General features: G+C 35.3%; 1 protein-coding gene across 2 annotated transcripts in view; it reads left to right on the forward strand.

The window, feature by feature from the left end:
- The window catches only part of NUDCD1 (NudC domain containing 1), a 93371-nt gene that overhangs the window by 49796 nt on the left and 27811 nt on the right, over window positions 1–15764 (forward strand). For both annotated transcript variants that reach the window (XM_010812118.4, NM_001076880.3), the window contains 1 exon segment: window positions 2510–2635. In XM_010812118.4, coding sequence (XP_010810420.2) covers window positions 2510–2635 — 126 coding nt within the window.

Here is a 15764-nt window from a genome sequence, read left to right on the forward strand (position 1 = left end):
GCTGGATGTACGTATCTTCTTGAGTCACTGTAACAGAATGCATGCATGCATGCTAAGTCAACTTCAGTCATGTCCAACTCTTTGCAACCCTTTAGACTGTAGCTTGCCAGGCTCCTCTGTCCATGGGATTCTGCAGGCAAGAATACTAGAGTGGATAGCCATTAACTTCTCCAGGGATTGAACCTGGGTCTCTTATGTGTCTTGCATTGGCAGGAGGATACTTGACCACCATAGCCACCTGGAAAGCCCATGGCCCAGCTCATTGCTGGAATTACCTTCCAACCAGTCACTGTAATCATTGTTTCCTTTGATATTTAGGATGGAGCAGACAACCATAGCTCAGTCAGTTCAGTTCAGTTGCTCAGTCGTGTCCGACTCTCTGCGACCCCATGAACTGCAGCACTCCAGGCCTCCCTGTCCATCACCAACTCCAGGAGTTTACCCAAACTCATGTCCACTGAGTTGGTGATGGCATCCGACCATCTCATCCTCTGTCATCTCCTTCTCCTCCTGCCCTCAATCTTTCCCAGCATCAGGGTCTTTTCAAATGAGTCAGCTCTTTGCATCAGGTGGCCAAAGTATTGGCATTTCAGCTTCAACGTCAGTCCTTCCAATGAACAACCATAGCTAGCTGGCTCTATATTCTCAGCTGGAAATGGACAGATCTGATAATGTCTGTAACTGTCAGACATTTTGTTTCAGACCCTTGTGGGTTCTTAAATTCTGAATAACATGACTGTATTTTGGCAAACTAGGTTTGGACATTTTATCAGTTGCTATAGAATTGTATTTCTGTTACATGCATGTGAATATACAATTTATAACTTGAGTAATCCTTTTTCACTCTTTGAAAGAAAAACATCAAACGGTGATTTTTGCAGACTTCAAGTGAAACACTAAAATCAGTGATTCTATTTATCTCTGCGTTTAGCTTATTTTTAACTATACCTCTGTGTTTTTGTTTGGGTGGATATTTGTGTGTGTGTTTTAGTGTTGATGCTAGAGATTATGGTGTACGTCTTCAACTCATCACCATGTATCTTCAACTCAGATCTTGAGTTCATTTAACTCATCTTGGGAACTTCATAGTATAATTCCATTCCTTCATCCTGTGTATTACTTTTGTCCTTTTATTTCTACCTTATAAACTTATTATGTTACAACTTGAGTCACTTGTCTTTTAAAGAGATTAAAAACGCAGTGTGGACAAGTCTTGCGTTGATCCCAATATTTGTCATTTCCTCTTTCACACTCTGTTTATTCAGATTTCCATCTGATGTCATTTTTTTTCCTGCTGAAGAATTTTCTTTATCATTTCCTGCATTGTAGTTCTGCTGGATAAATCCTTTCTGCTGGATAATTCTTTTGTTTTTCTGCAGACATACATATGCAAAAATGCATGCCTTTCTTCTTTTAAAGCTATTTTTCTTAAGTGTGTAAGACACTGTTGACGGGTGTTTTACTTTTCAGACCTTCAAACATACTCCATTGTTTTCTGGCTTGTATAGTTTCTAATAAGTCAACTGTCATTTGTAACTTTGTTCCTCTATTTGTAGTATGATTTCCTCTTCTGACCACTTTAAAATTTTCTCATTATTACTGAGAGAATGATTTTATTTTTCTTATTTTCAGCAATTTCATTGTAATGTGACTTCCTGTGATATTTTTCTTAATGTTTGTTATGCTTGAGATTCTTTGACCTTCATTTTCATCAAGTTTGAAAAAAAATTGCCATTATTTCTTCAAATTTTTTTCTATTCTTCTTGCGTCCTTCCAAATATTTATATGTTAGACCATTTGATATGGTTCCATAGGTCACTGGGGTTCTTATTTTCTGTGTCTGTTTTTAGTTTTTGTCTTCCTGTGCTTCATTTTTAGATGGACTCTTTTATCTTTTACCAGGGTTTCCCTGGTGGCTCAGGCACTAAAGAATCACCTGTAGTGTGGGAGACCTAGGTTTCATCCCTGGGTTGGGAAGATCTCCTAAAGAAGTGAATGGCCACCCACTTTATTCTTGCCTGGAGAATCCCTATGGACATAGGATCCTCGCGGTCTACAGTCCATGGGATCGTAGAATCAGACACAACTGATTAACTAAGCACAGCACAGCACATATTACTATTTTAGAGAGACTATTATTACATTTTAAGTAGACTCAGACTAACTGATTGTCTTTTCTTCTGCCATGTCTAATCAGTACCATCTATTTTGTTTTCTATTTCAGATTTTGTATTTTTATATCTAGAATTTCAGTTTAGTTCTTTTTTTATATCATCTGTATTTCTCAATGTTTTTCTTTATATCTCTGAGTATATAGAACATGTTTATAATAGCTGTTTTCATATCTTTTTCTGCTGATTCTATCAGTCTATTATTTTTGTAACTATTTTTGTTTAAGTTTTTATTGGTCCTGAGTCTGAAATTTAATATTTCATTATTTCTGTAATCTCAACATCTTTAAATATGAAAAACATTAATGCTCTTATTGTTGTTTCTTTTCTGGTCCAAGAATCCAAATCCAGATAAAGATAAACCTCCTTGTAATGCTCAAGAGTTAGAAGAATGTGATATTTTCTTTGAAGAGAACTTCAGTTTATGCAGATTTGATGGCAATACATTAAAAACTACTCATGTGGTAAGTTCTTGATAATGATATTTATAAAAATTTGTGAATAGAGAGAAGTTATTCAGATGAAATGGTAAGTGATTGACTAAATACTGTTTTGCAAAGGTTGATTGGCATTTACTGTCTGTGACAAATGTCTTTGTTTCCAAAAGCAGCCATCTTTCCATACCGTCACCGTAGTTAAGCAGTGTCATATGTTTGGTGCTGCTGCATAGTGATATCTTTCAGTGGTTTTTTTTCTGTGCATGTTTTTTATATGTAGTTGTGCCCGCAGTATATGACAACTTAATACCTAACTGTTCCTCTCATTCACTGTCCTTTTGTAATATTTTTTAGATACTTAACTTTTTTAAACTAATAGCTGGATATTATGATACTCAAAGGAATTATAAAAAGGAGCATTTCTGGATTGTACCTGTGTAGAGAAGTGATGTGGAATTGCATAAGATCAGTGGGTAGAAAAAGGTGTCATTGAAGCTTATACCAAAATTACTTACTCTTAAGATTAATTTCTACATCTGCTGTGCTCTCCACCTCATCAACATATAACATGAATAACTTCTGAAAAGCACAGAGATAACATTTTGCTTACCACAGTGTAACTAACACCTGCCAAGGGTCCTGATTCTGATAGGTGCTTAAAAACATTTTTAGACTGATCTGTTGGTGACAATCATAAAAATAAAAATGGTTCCATCTTGGATCTCAAGAAATTTGCATGTACTTTTATGTCTCCTGTTCTTTTTCAGTCACTCCTCTAATTGAACAGAGTCTTGATCATATTATTTTATGCAATCTGGTTGCTGATCCAAAGCCCAGATGATCAAAGTTATTAGGTTTTCTTGGCATTTTGCTTCTTAGATGGTTTTTTTTTTTTTTTTTTTTTTTTTAGTTCTGATATAATCCCATAGATAACTCCCTTATTGTGAGTAAAGAAGAGCCATTACACACTCTTACTGCCTTGGGTTAGATTTTAGAAAATCATTCTAAGTACGACTGATGAAAAACTCTTGAACCTTGACTAACTGTAGACTATTTATTCTTGAAGAATCTGGCCTTTCCTCCTAAACTTATAGTCTTAGGAGCTATAACTTTTAGATACTGCTTCCTGCCTAACTTTTATAGAGAAGGCACCTGATCTTAGATGTCATAAAACGTTACTATTTTAGCTTAGCTTCTCTGAGAATTTTGCTTCATTGTAGTATAGTAGTACTAAGTAGTGTTGATCAGTAGTTTAATCTTGGTCACTGAGAGGCATCTAGTTAATGATACTGCTCGCTATTTCCTTTGTTTAACATAAGTTAAAACCAAGGACAAATAGAAGGGGACTGAAATAAAACCTTTATTACTGACAAATTAGGGTACAAATGCCCTGTCTGCTGACTAAATCCTAGAATTTAGCAAATAGCACCTAACCTTAGTCACAGGCAGTGCCAAACCAGATCTGGCTGACTCTGGTTGGGCAGAGGAAGCATCTTATTCTCTGAGGCCTCTAGCTCCCTAGAGGAAAAAGCTGATAGAGCTGAGAAGAATATACTCGGAAATTTCTTCTTACATTTACCAACCAAATGTCACTTCACTCCTTAAGGATTTATAGAAGGTGAAGTGTTATAGCTGTGGACCTTCTCAGTGTCATAGAAATATACATCAGGAGTGGGAAAGAAGTATAATACATAATAAACAGGGATAATCCTTCTAACTTTGAAAAAAAAAATTTCGATCTGTAGAACTGTATTTCATCTTTTTATTTTGCAGATCTGTTAGGCTATAGTAGGTGAGGTTTACATGAGATCAAAGATAGAGCCAGTAATAGAAACTAGATCTGTGGACTTTCAGGATGTTTCACCATAATTTTCCCTAAATACCAGGATCATAAATTATAATTTCAAGATTCTAAACCACTGCAGTCTGAATAAAATGTGTTCCCATAGAGCATGAATGATAGACTTATAAGCAGATCCTATCTTTGGAAATTTAAGAAATATATAAACAATCCCTCATTACATCAAAGTTTATAGGGATAATATTTAATTAAATATTGCAGCATTTTTTACATACTTTAAATATTTAATCAAAGTTCAGTGTTAATATCTCATTTAAGTATAATAATGTATTCTTCTCCTTTGTTATAAATTAATTGACCAGATGGGTTTATTTCTGGGCTGTCTGTTTTGTTCCATTGATCTATGCATCTGTTTTTATGCCAGTACTTTACTGTTTTAATTATTATAGTTTTGCATTATAGTTTGAAGTCAAGGAGCGTGATGCTTCCAGCTTTGTTCTCTTTCTCAGGATTGCTTTAGCTGTTTGGGGTTTTTGTGGTTCCATACAAATTTTAGGATTGTTTTATTTCTGTGAAAAATTCCATTGGAACTGTAGGGAGATTGCCTTGAATCTGTAGATTGCTTTGGGTAATATGGACATATTAACATTATTAATTTTACAGTCCATGAGCACAGTTATTTATGTTTTCAGTTTGTATCACCATGTCTTACAGTTTTCAGTGTACTGGACTTTCACCTCCCTGATTAAATGTATTCCTAGGTATTTTAGTCTTTTGGATACAACTGTAAATAGGGTTATGTTCTTAATTTCTCTTTCTGATAGTTCATTATTCGTGTATAGAAATGTAACAGATACCTGTATATTTTTGTATCATGCAGTGTTACTGAATTTGTGTATTAGTTCTGACAGTTTTTTTGATGAAATCTGTAGTGTTTTGTAGATATAATATCATATCCTATCTGTAAAGTGACAGTTTTACTTCTTTTCAATTTGGATGTCTTTTCTTTTTCTTGCCTAATTGCTCTTCTAATACTTTGAATAGTATGTTTAATAGAAGTGACAAGAGTGGCTATCATTGTCCTTGATCTCAGAACAAAGTTTTCAACTTTTTACCATTGAGTATGATGTTAAATGGGGGCCTGTCATGTATGGCTTTTATTATGTTAGGGTAAGTTTCTTCTTGAGAGTTTTTAAATACACACACAAGAAGGGGTTTATTTCAATAAACCCTTCAGTAAAGGGACGTTGAATTTTGTCAAGTGCTTTCTGCGTCTATTGAGATGATAGTATGATTTTTATCCTTCATTTTGTTAACATAGTATATGATTGCATTTATTGATCTGCAGCTACTCAACCATCTTTGTGGCCCTGGAATAATTAAACACTTCATGTTGTATCATCCTTTTAATGTATTATTGAATTTGACTTGCTAGGCTTTTCTTGATTTTTTCATCTGTGTTCATCAGGGATTGTGTGTAGATACCTGTTTTGTGGTGATATTGTCTAGTTTTGGTATCAAGGTAATACTGAGCTAGCAAAATTAGTTAGGACATGTCCTCTACTCTTCCCCCTCCCCAAAAAAGAGTTTGAGAAGAACTAGTAATTCACAAGTGCAGCTACCTGGTCCTAGACTTCGGTTTGTTCAGACGTTTTGATTACTCCTTACTAGTAATTGGCCTGTTCAGATTTTCTGTTTCTTCATTATTCAGTTTTGGTAAGTTTGTTCATTTCCTCTAGGTTGTCCAATTTGTTAGCATATAATTGGTCATAGAACTTTCTTATACTTCATTGAATGTCTGTGATATGAGTTGTCATGTCCCCTTCATTTCTGATTTCATTTCTCTTTTTCTTGGCACATCTACCTGAAGCATTGTCAATTTTGTGTATTTTTTTCAAGAAATCCATTCTTAGTTTTATTGATCTTTTCATTGTCTTTTAAGTCTCTTATTTCATTTATTTTTACTTGGATTTTTTGTTTTTTTCCTTCTTTCTACTAACTTTGAACTTGGGTAATTTTTAGTTCCTTGAGATGTACAAGTTAGGTTATTTGAGATCGTTCTTATTGTAGGCAGTTATTGGTATGAATTTCCCTCTCAGAACTACTTTTGCTGTGTTCCATAAGTTTTGGTGTATTGAATTCACATTGAATTTAATCTCACTTTGAATTTACACATTTGTAAATGTTTAAGTTTTCGTCTTATAGTTAATATCAAGTTTTTTGTGGTTGCAAAAGATCCTGATACTATTCAGTTTTGTTAAATTTATTAATTCCTATTTTTTAGCCTAACATGATCTATCCTGTAGAATGTGCCATGCATGCTTGAAAAGAATGTTTATTCTGTTGCCTTTGGGTGGAATGTTCTGTTTATATCTATTAAGGCCATATGGTTTAATGTATCTTTTAGGGCCAATCAGATCAGATGAGATCAGTTACTCAGGCGTGTCCGACTCTTTGTGACCCCATGAATCGCAGCACGCCAGGCCTCCCTGTCCATCACCAAATCCCGGAGTTCACCCAGACTCACGTCCATCGAGTCAGTGATGCCATCCAGCCATCTCATCCTCTGTCGTCCCCTTCTCCTCCTGCCCCCAATCCCTCCCAGCATCAGAGTCTTTTCCAATGAGTCAACTCTTCGCATGAGGTGGCCAAAGTACTGGAGTTTCAGCTTTAGCATCATTCCCTCCAAAGAAATCCCAGGGCTGATCTCCTTCAGAATGGACTGGTTGGATCTCCTTGCAGTCCAAGGGACTCTCAAGAGTCTTCTCCAACACCACAGTTCAAAAGCATCAATTCTTTGGCGCTCAGCCTTCTTCACAGTCCAACTCTCACATCCATACATGACCACAGGAAAAACCATAGCCTTGATAGACAAACCTTTGTTGGCAAAGTAATGTCTCTGCTTTTGAATATGCTATCTAGGTTGGTCATAACTTTCCTTCCAAAGAGTAAGTGTCTTTTAATTTCATGGCTGAAATCACCAATAGTTCCTTATTAATTTTCTGTCTGGATAATATGTGCATTGGTGAAGGTGGCTTATTGAAGTCGCCTATTATTATTGTATTGCTGACCCTTTCTCATTTTAGGTCTGTTAATGTTTGCTTTATATAGACAAGTGTGCTCCTATGTTGGGTTCATAAATATGTCCAAAGTTTTTGTTGGATTGAGCCTTTTATTATATAATGACCTTTGTTGTGCCGCCTTGTAGTCTTTGTATTAAAGTGTATTTTGTCTGATATAAGTGAGCTACCTCCACTTTGGTTTGCCTGGAATATCTTTTTCCATCTCTTTACTTTTAATCTTCATGTTTCCTTGTATGCAGTGAGTCTCTTATAGGCAACATATAAATGGTTCAAGTTTTTTAGTTCATTCATCCACTCTTTTGATTGATGGTTTTATTTTAATCAATTTACATTTAAATAATTATTAATAATGTATTTTCGGTTTTGAAGTTGCTCTTTTCCTTTCTTCTTCTGTTGATTACTTCTTTTGTGATTTAATTATTTTCTCTAGTAGTATATTTAGATTCCTTTATCTTCTTTATATTTACTTGAGGTTTTTGCTTTGTGGTTACCATGAAGCTGACATAAAACAACTTATGTTTATAACACTCTATTTTAAGTTTATAACAACTTAAGTTTGAACAACTCAAGTTTGAAACTTAAGTTTAACAATTCTAAAGCTCTGCAACCCCTGCACCATGTTTTGTTTCTGATCTCACAATTTACATCTTTTTATCTTATTTGTGTATTTGTTGCTTAGTCATGTCTGACTTTTTGCGACCCCATGGACTGTAGCCTGCCAGGCTCCTCCATCCTTGGGATTTTCCAGGCAAGAATACTGGAGTGTATTGCCATTTCCTTCTTCTGGGGATCTTCCCAACCCAGGGCCTGAACCTGGGCCTCCTGCATTGCAGGCATACTCTTTACTGTCTGATCCACTAAGGAAGCCCATTTATTTTGTTTATCCCTCAGCAAATTGTTGTTTCTTTATTTTTACTACTTTTGTCATACGTTCTTTATAAATTAACCCACACCCTTTACCACTTAGATTATTCCGAATTTTACTATATTCTGTACATTTGCCAGTGAGATTTATACTTTTATGGTTTTCTTTTTGCTAATTAGCTCCATTTTGTTTCAGCTTAAAGAAGTTTCATTGACATATCTTATTAGGCCGGTCTATTGGTGATGTACTGTTTCAGTTTTTGCTTGTCTGGAAAATTCTATCTCCTCCCATTCTGAATGACAGTTTTGCCAGGTAGAGTACTTTTGGCTGGAAGATTTTTCCTTTCAGCACTTTGAAAGTATTGTGCTACTTCCTTCTGGCCTCCATGGTTTCTGCTGAAAAAATCTGCTTATAGTCTTATGGGGTTCCCTTGTATGTAAAAAGTTTTTCTCTTGCTCCACCTCTTTAGTTTTTGACGCATTAATTACAAGGTGTCTTGTGGGTCCGACTTTGGGGTCTTCATATTTGAAACTCTATGGGCTTCCTGGGTCTGGTTATCTGTTTCCTTACCCAAATAATAGAACATTTCCACCAATCTATCTTCAAATAAGTTTTCTGTCACTTTTTCTCTCTCTTCTCCTTCTGGGGTTCCATAATGTAAAAGTTAGTCTGCTTGATGTTGTCCCTTAAGCTGTCTTCACTTTTTTCCTTTTTGCTGCTCTGATTGAGTGAGTTGAACTATCCTAAGTTTGACCTCAATGATCCTTTTGTGTCTTCTCATCTTTAGTTTATTCAGTTATTGCATTCTTCAGCTCTGTGACTTTTATTTGACACTTTCTTTTATCTTCTAAAGCTTTACTGAAGTTCTCACTTTGTTTGTTCCTACTTCTCTCAGTCTTGGTGGGCATCTTTATGACCATTATTTTGAATTCTTTTATCAGTTAAATCACTTACTGCTGTTTCATTAAGGTCTCTTTCTGAGGTTTTATCTTGTTTTTCCCTTTGAAACATATTCCTCTGTTTTTTCATTTTCCTTGACTTTCTGTGTTGGTTTCTGTCCATTAAATAAAATAGCCACCTCTCCCAGTTAAAGAAGTGGTCTTGTAAAGGAGATGAAGCTTAATTGTCTCATTCTGCCCCTAGTTCTTTGTTGCCTCTCAAACTTTGTGATTGTCCAAGCATCTTATTTTGGCTTTCAGTAGTTGAGGGTGTTGGAGAAGGCAATGGCACCCCACTCCAGTACTTTTGCCTACAAAATCCCATGGACGGAGGAGCCTGGTAGGCTGCAGTGACTTCACTTTTACTTTTCCCTTTCATGCATTGGAGAAGGAAATGGCAACCCACTCCAGTGTTCTTGCCTGGAGAATCCCAGGGACAGGAAGCCTGGTGGGCTGCTATCTATGGGGTTGCACAGAGTTGGACATGACTGAAACGACGTAGCAGCTGAGGGTGTGGCAAGACCTATTAGCGTCCCAAAATGGAGGATCTCAGTCAGCACCTGAATTCAGTCTGATTGGAAGCCAGACCCTCAGACATCAGCTTTTAAAGTATGCAAATACGTACAGTCCTGTGGACTGCAGACGTAAGTCCCACTGTCCGCCACAGCCAGATGATCTAGAGGTGTACCCTGGGCGACAGTCACAAAATTTGGGGCACCGGATGAGTGTACAAGCTCCTTTCCTAGAAATACCAGTGACCTAGAGTAAGGCAGAGGGAATGTGCAAAGATGGTGACCACTGGCCTCAGCCTCCAAAAAGCAACTCAGTAAGCGTTTACATACGTCACACGAGAAGCCTGTCGCTCCTCTGAAGCTCTGGGACAGGCAGAGTCCTTTTTCACAGAAAGACTGGAGTATATCTTGCCATCTGCATTAAGCCCTGATAGTGGTAGCCAACCAGAAACTGTGTCTAATTGCTTTAGTCCCACGGTACCAGGAACACAAAGCCGCACGGACTGCCAGACCCAGGCCAACAGTGAGCATCCCCTGGGCAGCAGCCACAAAACCAGGGTACAGATGGGAAAGCAGGGGCACCAGATGTGTGTGCAAGGTTCTCTCTGGGAGATACTGGTGCTCTGAAGAGATGCAGAGGGAGAGTGCAGGAGATGGAGCTTACTGGCCTCTGTCCTTGAAGTGTATTTCAGTAGGCTCCTAGATGGGTGTTGAATTAAAAGCTTGCCCCTCCTTCATGGGAGGAGGTGAGTTCAGTATCCTTTTTCATTGCTATCTTGAACCAGTATCTCAGTTGAGTTAAATTTGAGGCCAACATTTTTCTATATAATGACAAGCATTTGACTTTTCTATTATTAGTCACTTTTTATGAATATAGGCCAAGATTCCATGAAATAAAAATGTATAAACATGGATGTTTGGGAATAAGTGGACTGATAATAACTGGAACATCTCCAACAAATAATACTCAGTCCATCTTCTTTTAAACAACAGATTTGGTAGGTCAGTGTATTGTGTGAAAGTCAAGGTCTAGCTGGTTAAATGCAGCTTGTACAAAAATAGTGTCTTGTTATACCCGAGGGCTACCACTTGGCTTGTCATTGGGGAAAGGAATAAAGGAGGCTCTAGCATTGTGGCTGTTCAGTAGTACATCCATTTTAGGCTTCAAATACTTGGGTAATTTGTACTCTTTTTTGCAGTGTTTATTTCAAGTTTCTCTTCTTGATTTCATTTGTCATGACTTTGGACAATTTGAAATTACCTATACATGGAAAGGTCAGTATGCGTCCTAATTTTAGAGAAGAAAAAGTACTAAAACAGAAAGGTCATAACTCTATATTGTAAATCACAGGTTTTCCAAAATATAAATTCCCTGAATGAAATGTAAATCAGGGTTAGAATTTGACATTTGGAAAGTAAAATGTTAAATGAATATATGTAGCAACGTAATAAAAGAGAAATATTAAATTTCAGAACTGAAGAAGAAAAGTAATGAGATGTGATCACTAGGGTGTAAAGCTCAAATCAGAATTTAGATATAGTTGAAAATGAATTATTTTTGCTTTTTTCCAAAACATTAACCACTAGCCACATAGCTTTCAAGCAGTTGAAATATGGCTAGTTGAGATGAAAGCGTGAAATATACAAGATTTTGAAAACTTAGCATGAAAAAAAGAATTTGAGATATATTATCAATAATGACTTTTATATGAATGTTCATGTTAAAATGATAGTTGATAAGGTTAAGTAAAATACAATTATTAAAATTAATATATCCCATTTCTCTTTACTTTTTAATATGAATACTAGAAAACTTAAAATTTTGTAAGTGCCTTTTATTACTGCCAGACAACACTGATCAAATTAAATATAGCCTTGAACCATCAAAAGGTGATAGGATGTTTTTAAAAAATTAAACTACAGTGAATTTTCTAGATTATGTGGTGTTTGTCATGCACTGCTTAAAACACGAGAATGAAACAGCTGAAAAGAATATTTGTAACTTATAAGTCATTGAGACAGTAAGCAGAGGAAGTACAAACAGGAAATAATTCTTTTAGATTAGTATCATTAAGAAAACTAGAAATTGCATGTATTCTGTATACTAATTCTTTTAAAAAGATATTAAGAGTAGGCTCAGAGTTTATAGAGGAAAGAAATACATTTAGAAAGTATCTAAATCAGTGGTTCTCCAGCTTTCAAGCTCCTTGGGGTACTGAATTTATAATTTATTGATTACATCAAATTTGACTATAGTAGCAATGAAGCTATGTAATAATTCCCCTGCTTTCATGATCAGAGTAGATGTATATCTCTGTTACAGTGTCTGAAAATGGAAGGAGACATATCCTACTGCTAGTTGTTCCTGAATCTGACCACTAGACTGATGAAGAGGTGTTCTCTTCTGGAAGAGTTAGCAACCACCAGAGCACCATTCAAGCAGCTGACTATGAATCAGCTTCTTCCCTGGCAGCAGTCTGCATCCCTGTCCCCAATTCTTCCTAATTACCAGGCAGTAAAGTAGGGGACTATTCATTGCCTGATTTATTATACAGTTTGATCTTTATGTTTGTTGCTAGTCCCCACAGACTGCACTCAGATAGTATAAATTAAACCATAAGGCCCTCGTATTTTCTAGGAGAGCTGTGGCTCTGTCAGCATCCATTCTTTCTCTCCAAAATGGTAGTAGGTTTGAGATTTTTAACTTTCTTGTAAGCTAACAAATTAGCCTGCCACTGTTTCATAAATGCTGGTAAAAAACTCAAGACTTGGGTCAGAAAGGACAGTTTATTACTGACAGTAGTAACATTAGCTAGAGTATCAACATTTGGACCAATTCCCTGAGCCCCAATTCCTGCAGTGTAATATGGAGGTAGCCAGAAAACTTGTCTGACTTCGCTCAGGAGAGAAAGATTATGCTACTTGTTTAGTAACAAGTCTAATTTTTGCTCTGGAGGGAGATCATTTATCTTCCAAGGTTGGTTGTTCTAACACCACCATGAGATGTGTCTGGAACACATTAGTGCCTCTGCCAGAAAGATGTGCAGAAATGCAAGAATTTTTAGAATAATTGTTTTCTTACAAGTTAATGTTCAGGTATCATGGTAATACTGGTGTCATAAGTGTGATTCAAATGAAAGCACTTCAGTTTCTTTCAGGGTTATGAAAATATAATAGATAATGTCAATTGTTTGTTGCCAGTTGTTATTTTTAATGCTACCTGTGATGGACCTATTTGAAATTGTCTTCAGTATCCATTTTTACCTTCTTTTCTCTGCAAAGAAAGATTATTTTAGTTGCATATCACATACTTTTTGATTCTTAAATTTCTACATAGTATCAAGCCCTCAGTCCACTAGAATTTAGCTTTTCCCTGAGGTATCAATGGAGAAGGAAATTGCATCCCACTCCAGTATTCTTTACTGGAGAATTCCATGGACAGAAGAGCCTGGTGGGCTATTGTCCATGGGTCACAAAGAGTCAGACATGACTAAGTGACTTAACACTTGAAGTATCAATGAGATTGTTACTTGACTGACTATTTTTTCTTAGAATATGAATTCATATATACAGAGCATCTTATGGGAAGATATTCTTAGAAGTTTTGTTTTCGATAGAATATTTAATAAACTTTCATCTGAAATCTTATAAAGTACAAGATATTTTCAGAAATTAAGTGCCAAGTCCCACTTAGAGGACTTCTTTCTTTATTCTCCAATCTTTTCCCCAGGGAGATTGCCCGTTACACACCAGATAAAAGAAAGCCTTCATGTTTCTAGCTGGAGGATTTGATAAATACTTGATTAAAAAAAATGCAGTTTCTTTGTTGTTATGGGCAATAAATCTAACACATGAATACAATTAGTACATCCTTGATAAGTGACAATGATGATACTACAGTATAGTGGGGGGAAAGATGATCAAAATAAATGGCTTTAGTCTGTGAGATAGCCATAAGAAAAGTACTTTATTGACATTTACATCACACCATATGCAAAAATCAATTACAGATGAATTGCATGTCTATACAAGTGTGTAGAAGAAAATGGAAATTTTTGTGGCCTTGAAGTAGGTAAAGATTATTTGGACAGGGCATATAAATAGTGTAAAAAAACAAGTGTTCAGTTGGATCAAAATTCAGAACATCTGTTTATCAAAAGATAACATTATGAGAGTATAGAAGGAAACTTGCAGTGAGGAAGAGATATTTGTAATACACATCTGAGGCAAATGGTTCGTATCTAGAACAGGATAAGAACCTACTGGTTACCTGCCCCCACCCAATTGGTAAAAGAGTTTTGTTGGAATAAAAACTATAATACAAACAGTTGAGTGGTTTTAAAAGACCATATGGCCCTTAGCCCTGAGGTATTTACTGTCTGACCCTTTAAGTACAAGTTTGCTGATGCCTTGTTTAGAGAGTGTTATATTGGCTTGATTTCTATAGCTTTGTAGTAGTCTTGCTGTCAGATAGTTCTAGTCTTGGATCTTTGTTTTTATTTTCCTAAATTGGTTTTGTTTTTGAAAAAACTTTACAGTCAGCTTTTCAATTTGTACAGAAATATTTGGTCGGATTTTTATTGGAATTGCATTTAATTTGTAGGCCAACTTGAAAATTGATACCTTAATAATGTTGTGTCATTCGTGGACAATGTATGTCTGCATTTACTTAGGTTTGTCTTAATGTTTCTTGGCAATATTTTGAAGTTTTTAGTGTTCATTTTAATACCATTATTTCATATTATGGAAGCTATTGTAATTAGCATATACTTTTTTAGAGTATGTTTTGTCTTTTACATAGAAGTAAAGTTCATTGACTTTATATTGTAACTTTAATTCTCTTTTTCTAGTGCTTTTTGGTAGATAAGTAAGTATATTTATGTACAGGATAATGACTGAATAAAGATATTTAAAATTCTTTTTCTTGTCTTAATGTGCTAAGTAGGACATCAGATGCAATGTTGAATTTCAATGATGAGAGTAAAATTCTTTATTTTATTCCTGGTCCTAGGAAGAAAGATTGAGTAGTTTACCATTAAATATGATATTAGAGTTTTCATATATTAGGTTGAGGAACTCACCTATAGTTTGCTGAGATTTTTATCTTTTTAATCATGAATTTTGGTGAATTTAAGTACTTTTTTGGGTATGTGCTTTGATTATGTGGATTTTGTCTTGTATTCTGTTAATATGTTCAGTTTTATCATTTAATTTTTAAAAAATTGAAGCATGAGCATTATTTTAAGGATTTTTATTTCTATATTCATAGAGATATTAGTCTGTGGTTTTCTTGTAATTTTTTTTCTTCAAATAACAGTAATGCTGTCCTCTTGAATTGAGAGGTTTTATTTTCTGATGGAGTTTGTATAGGATGGATGTTATTTGCTCTTTAAGTGTTTGGTAAAATGTATTGCTGAAAATACCTGTACCTGGAGTTTTTTTGTGGGAAGAGTTTTAATTGAAGTTAGCTTTGTTAGTAGATACAGAGCCATTCTGATTTTGTTTCCTCTTTAGCTTGTATTGATCATTGTTGTCCTTCATATATTAATCCATCCCATCCAAGCTGTTGAATTATTGGCAAAAGTACTTCAAAATACTCTCTCATTGTCTGTTTAGTGTTTATAGAATTGTAGTAATGGCTCCTCTTTTGTATTTTGTTATATGTTTCCTCTCCTCTATTTTCTGTCAGCCTTTATATCAGTTTATCAATTTTATTAATCTTTTAAGTTACCCGTTTTGATTTCATTGATTTTTTTACATTATTTATCCATTTTATATTTTATTCATTTTTCTCTTACTATTTTCTTTTATCTACTAATTATGGGTTTAGTTTATTCCTCTTTTTCTAGCTTCTTAGGTGAAAACATAGGTAATTGGTTTGTAGCACCTCTCCTCTGATAAATGCATTTAAACCAATAAATTGTTCTCAAAGTACCATTTAAACTTGATTCCATATA

The sequence above is a fragment of the Bos taurus genome, chromosome 14 (assembly GCF_002263795.3).
Source record: "Bos taurus isolate L1 Dominette 01449 registration number 42190680 breed Hereford chromosome 14, ARS-UCD2.0, whole genome shotgun sequence".
Classification (NCBI taxonomy): domain Eukaryota; kingdom Metazoa; phylum Chordata; class Mammalia; order Artiodactyla; family Bovidae; genus Bos; species Bos taurus.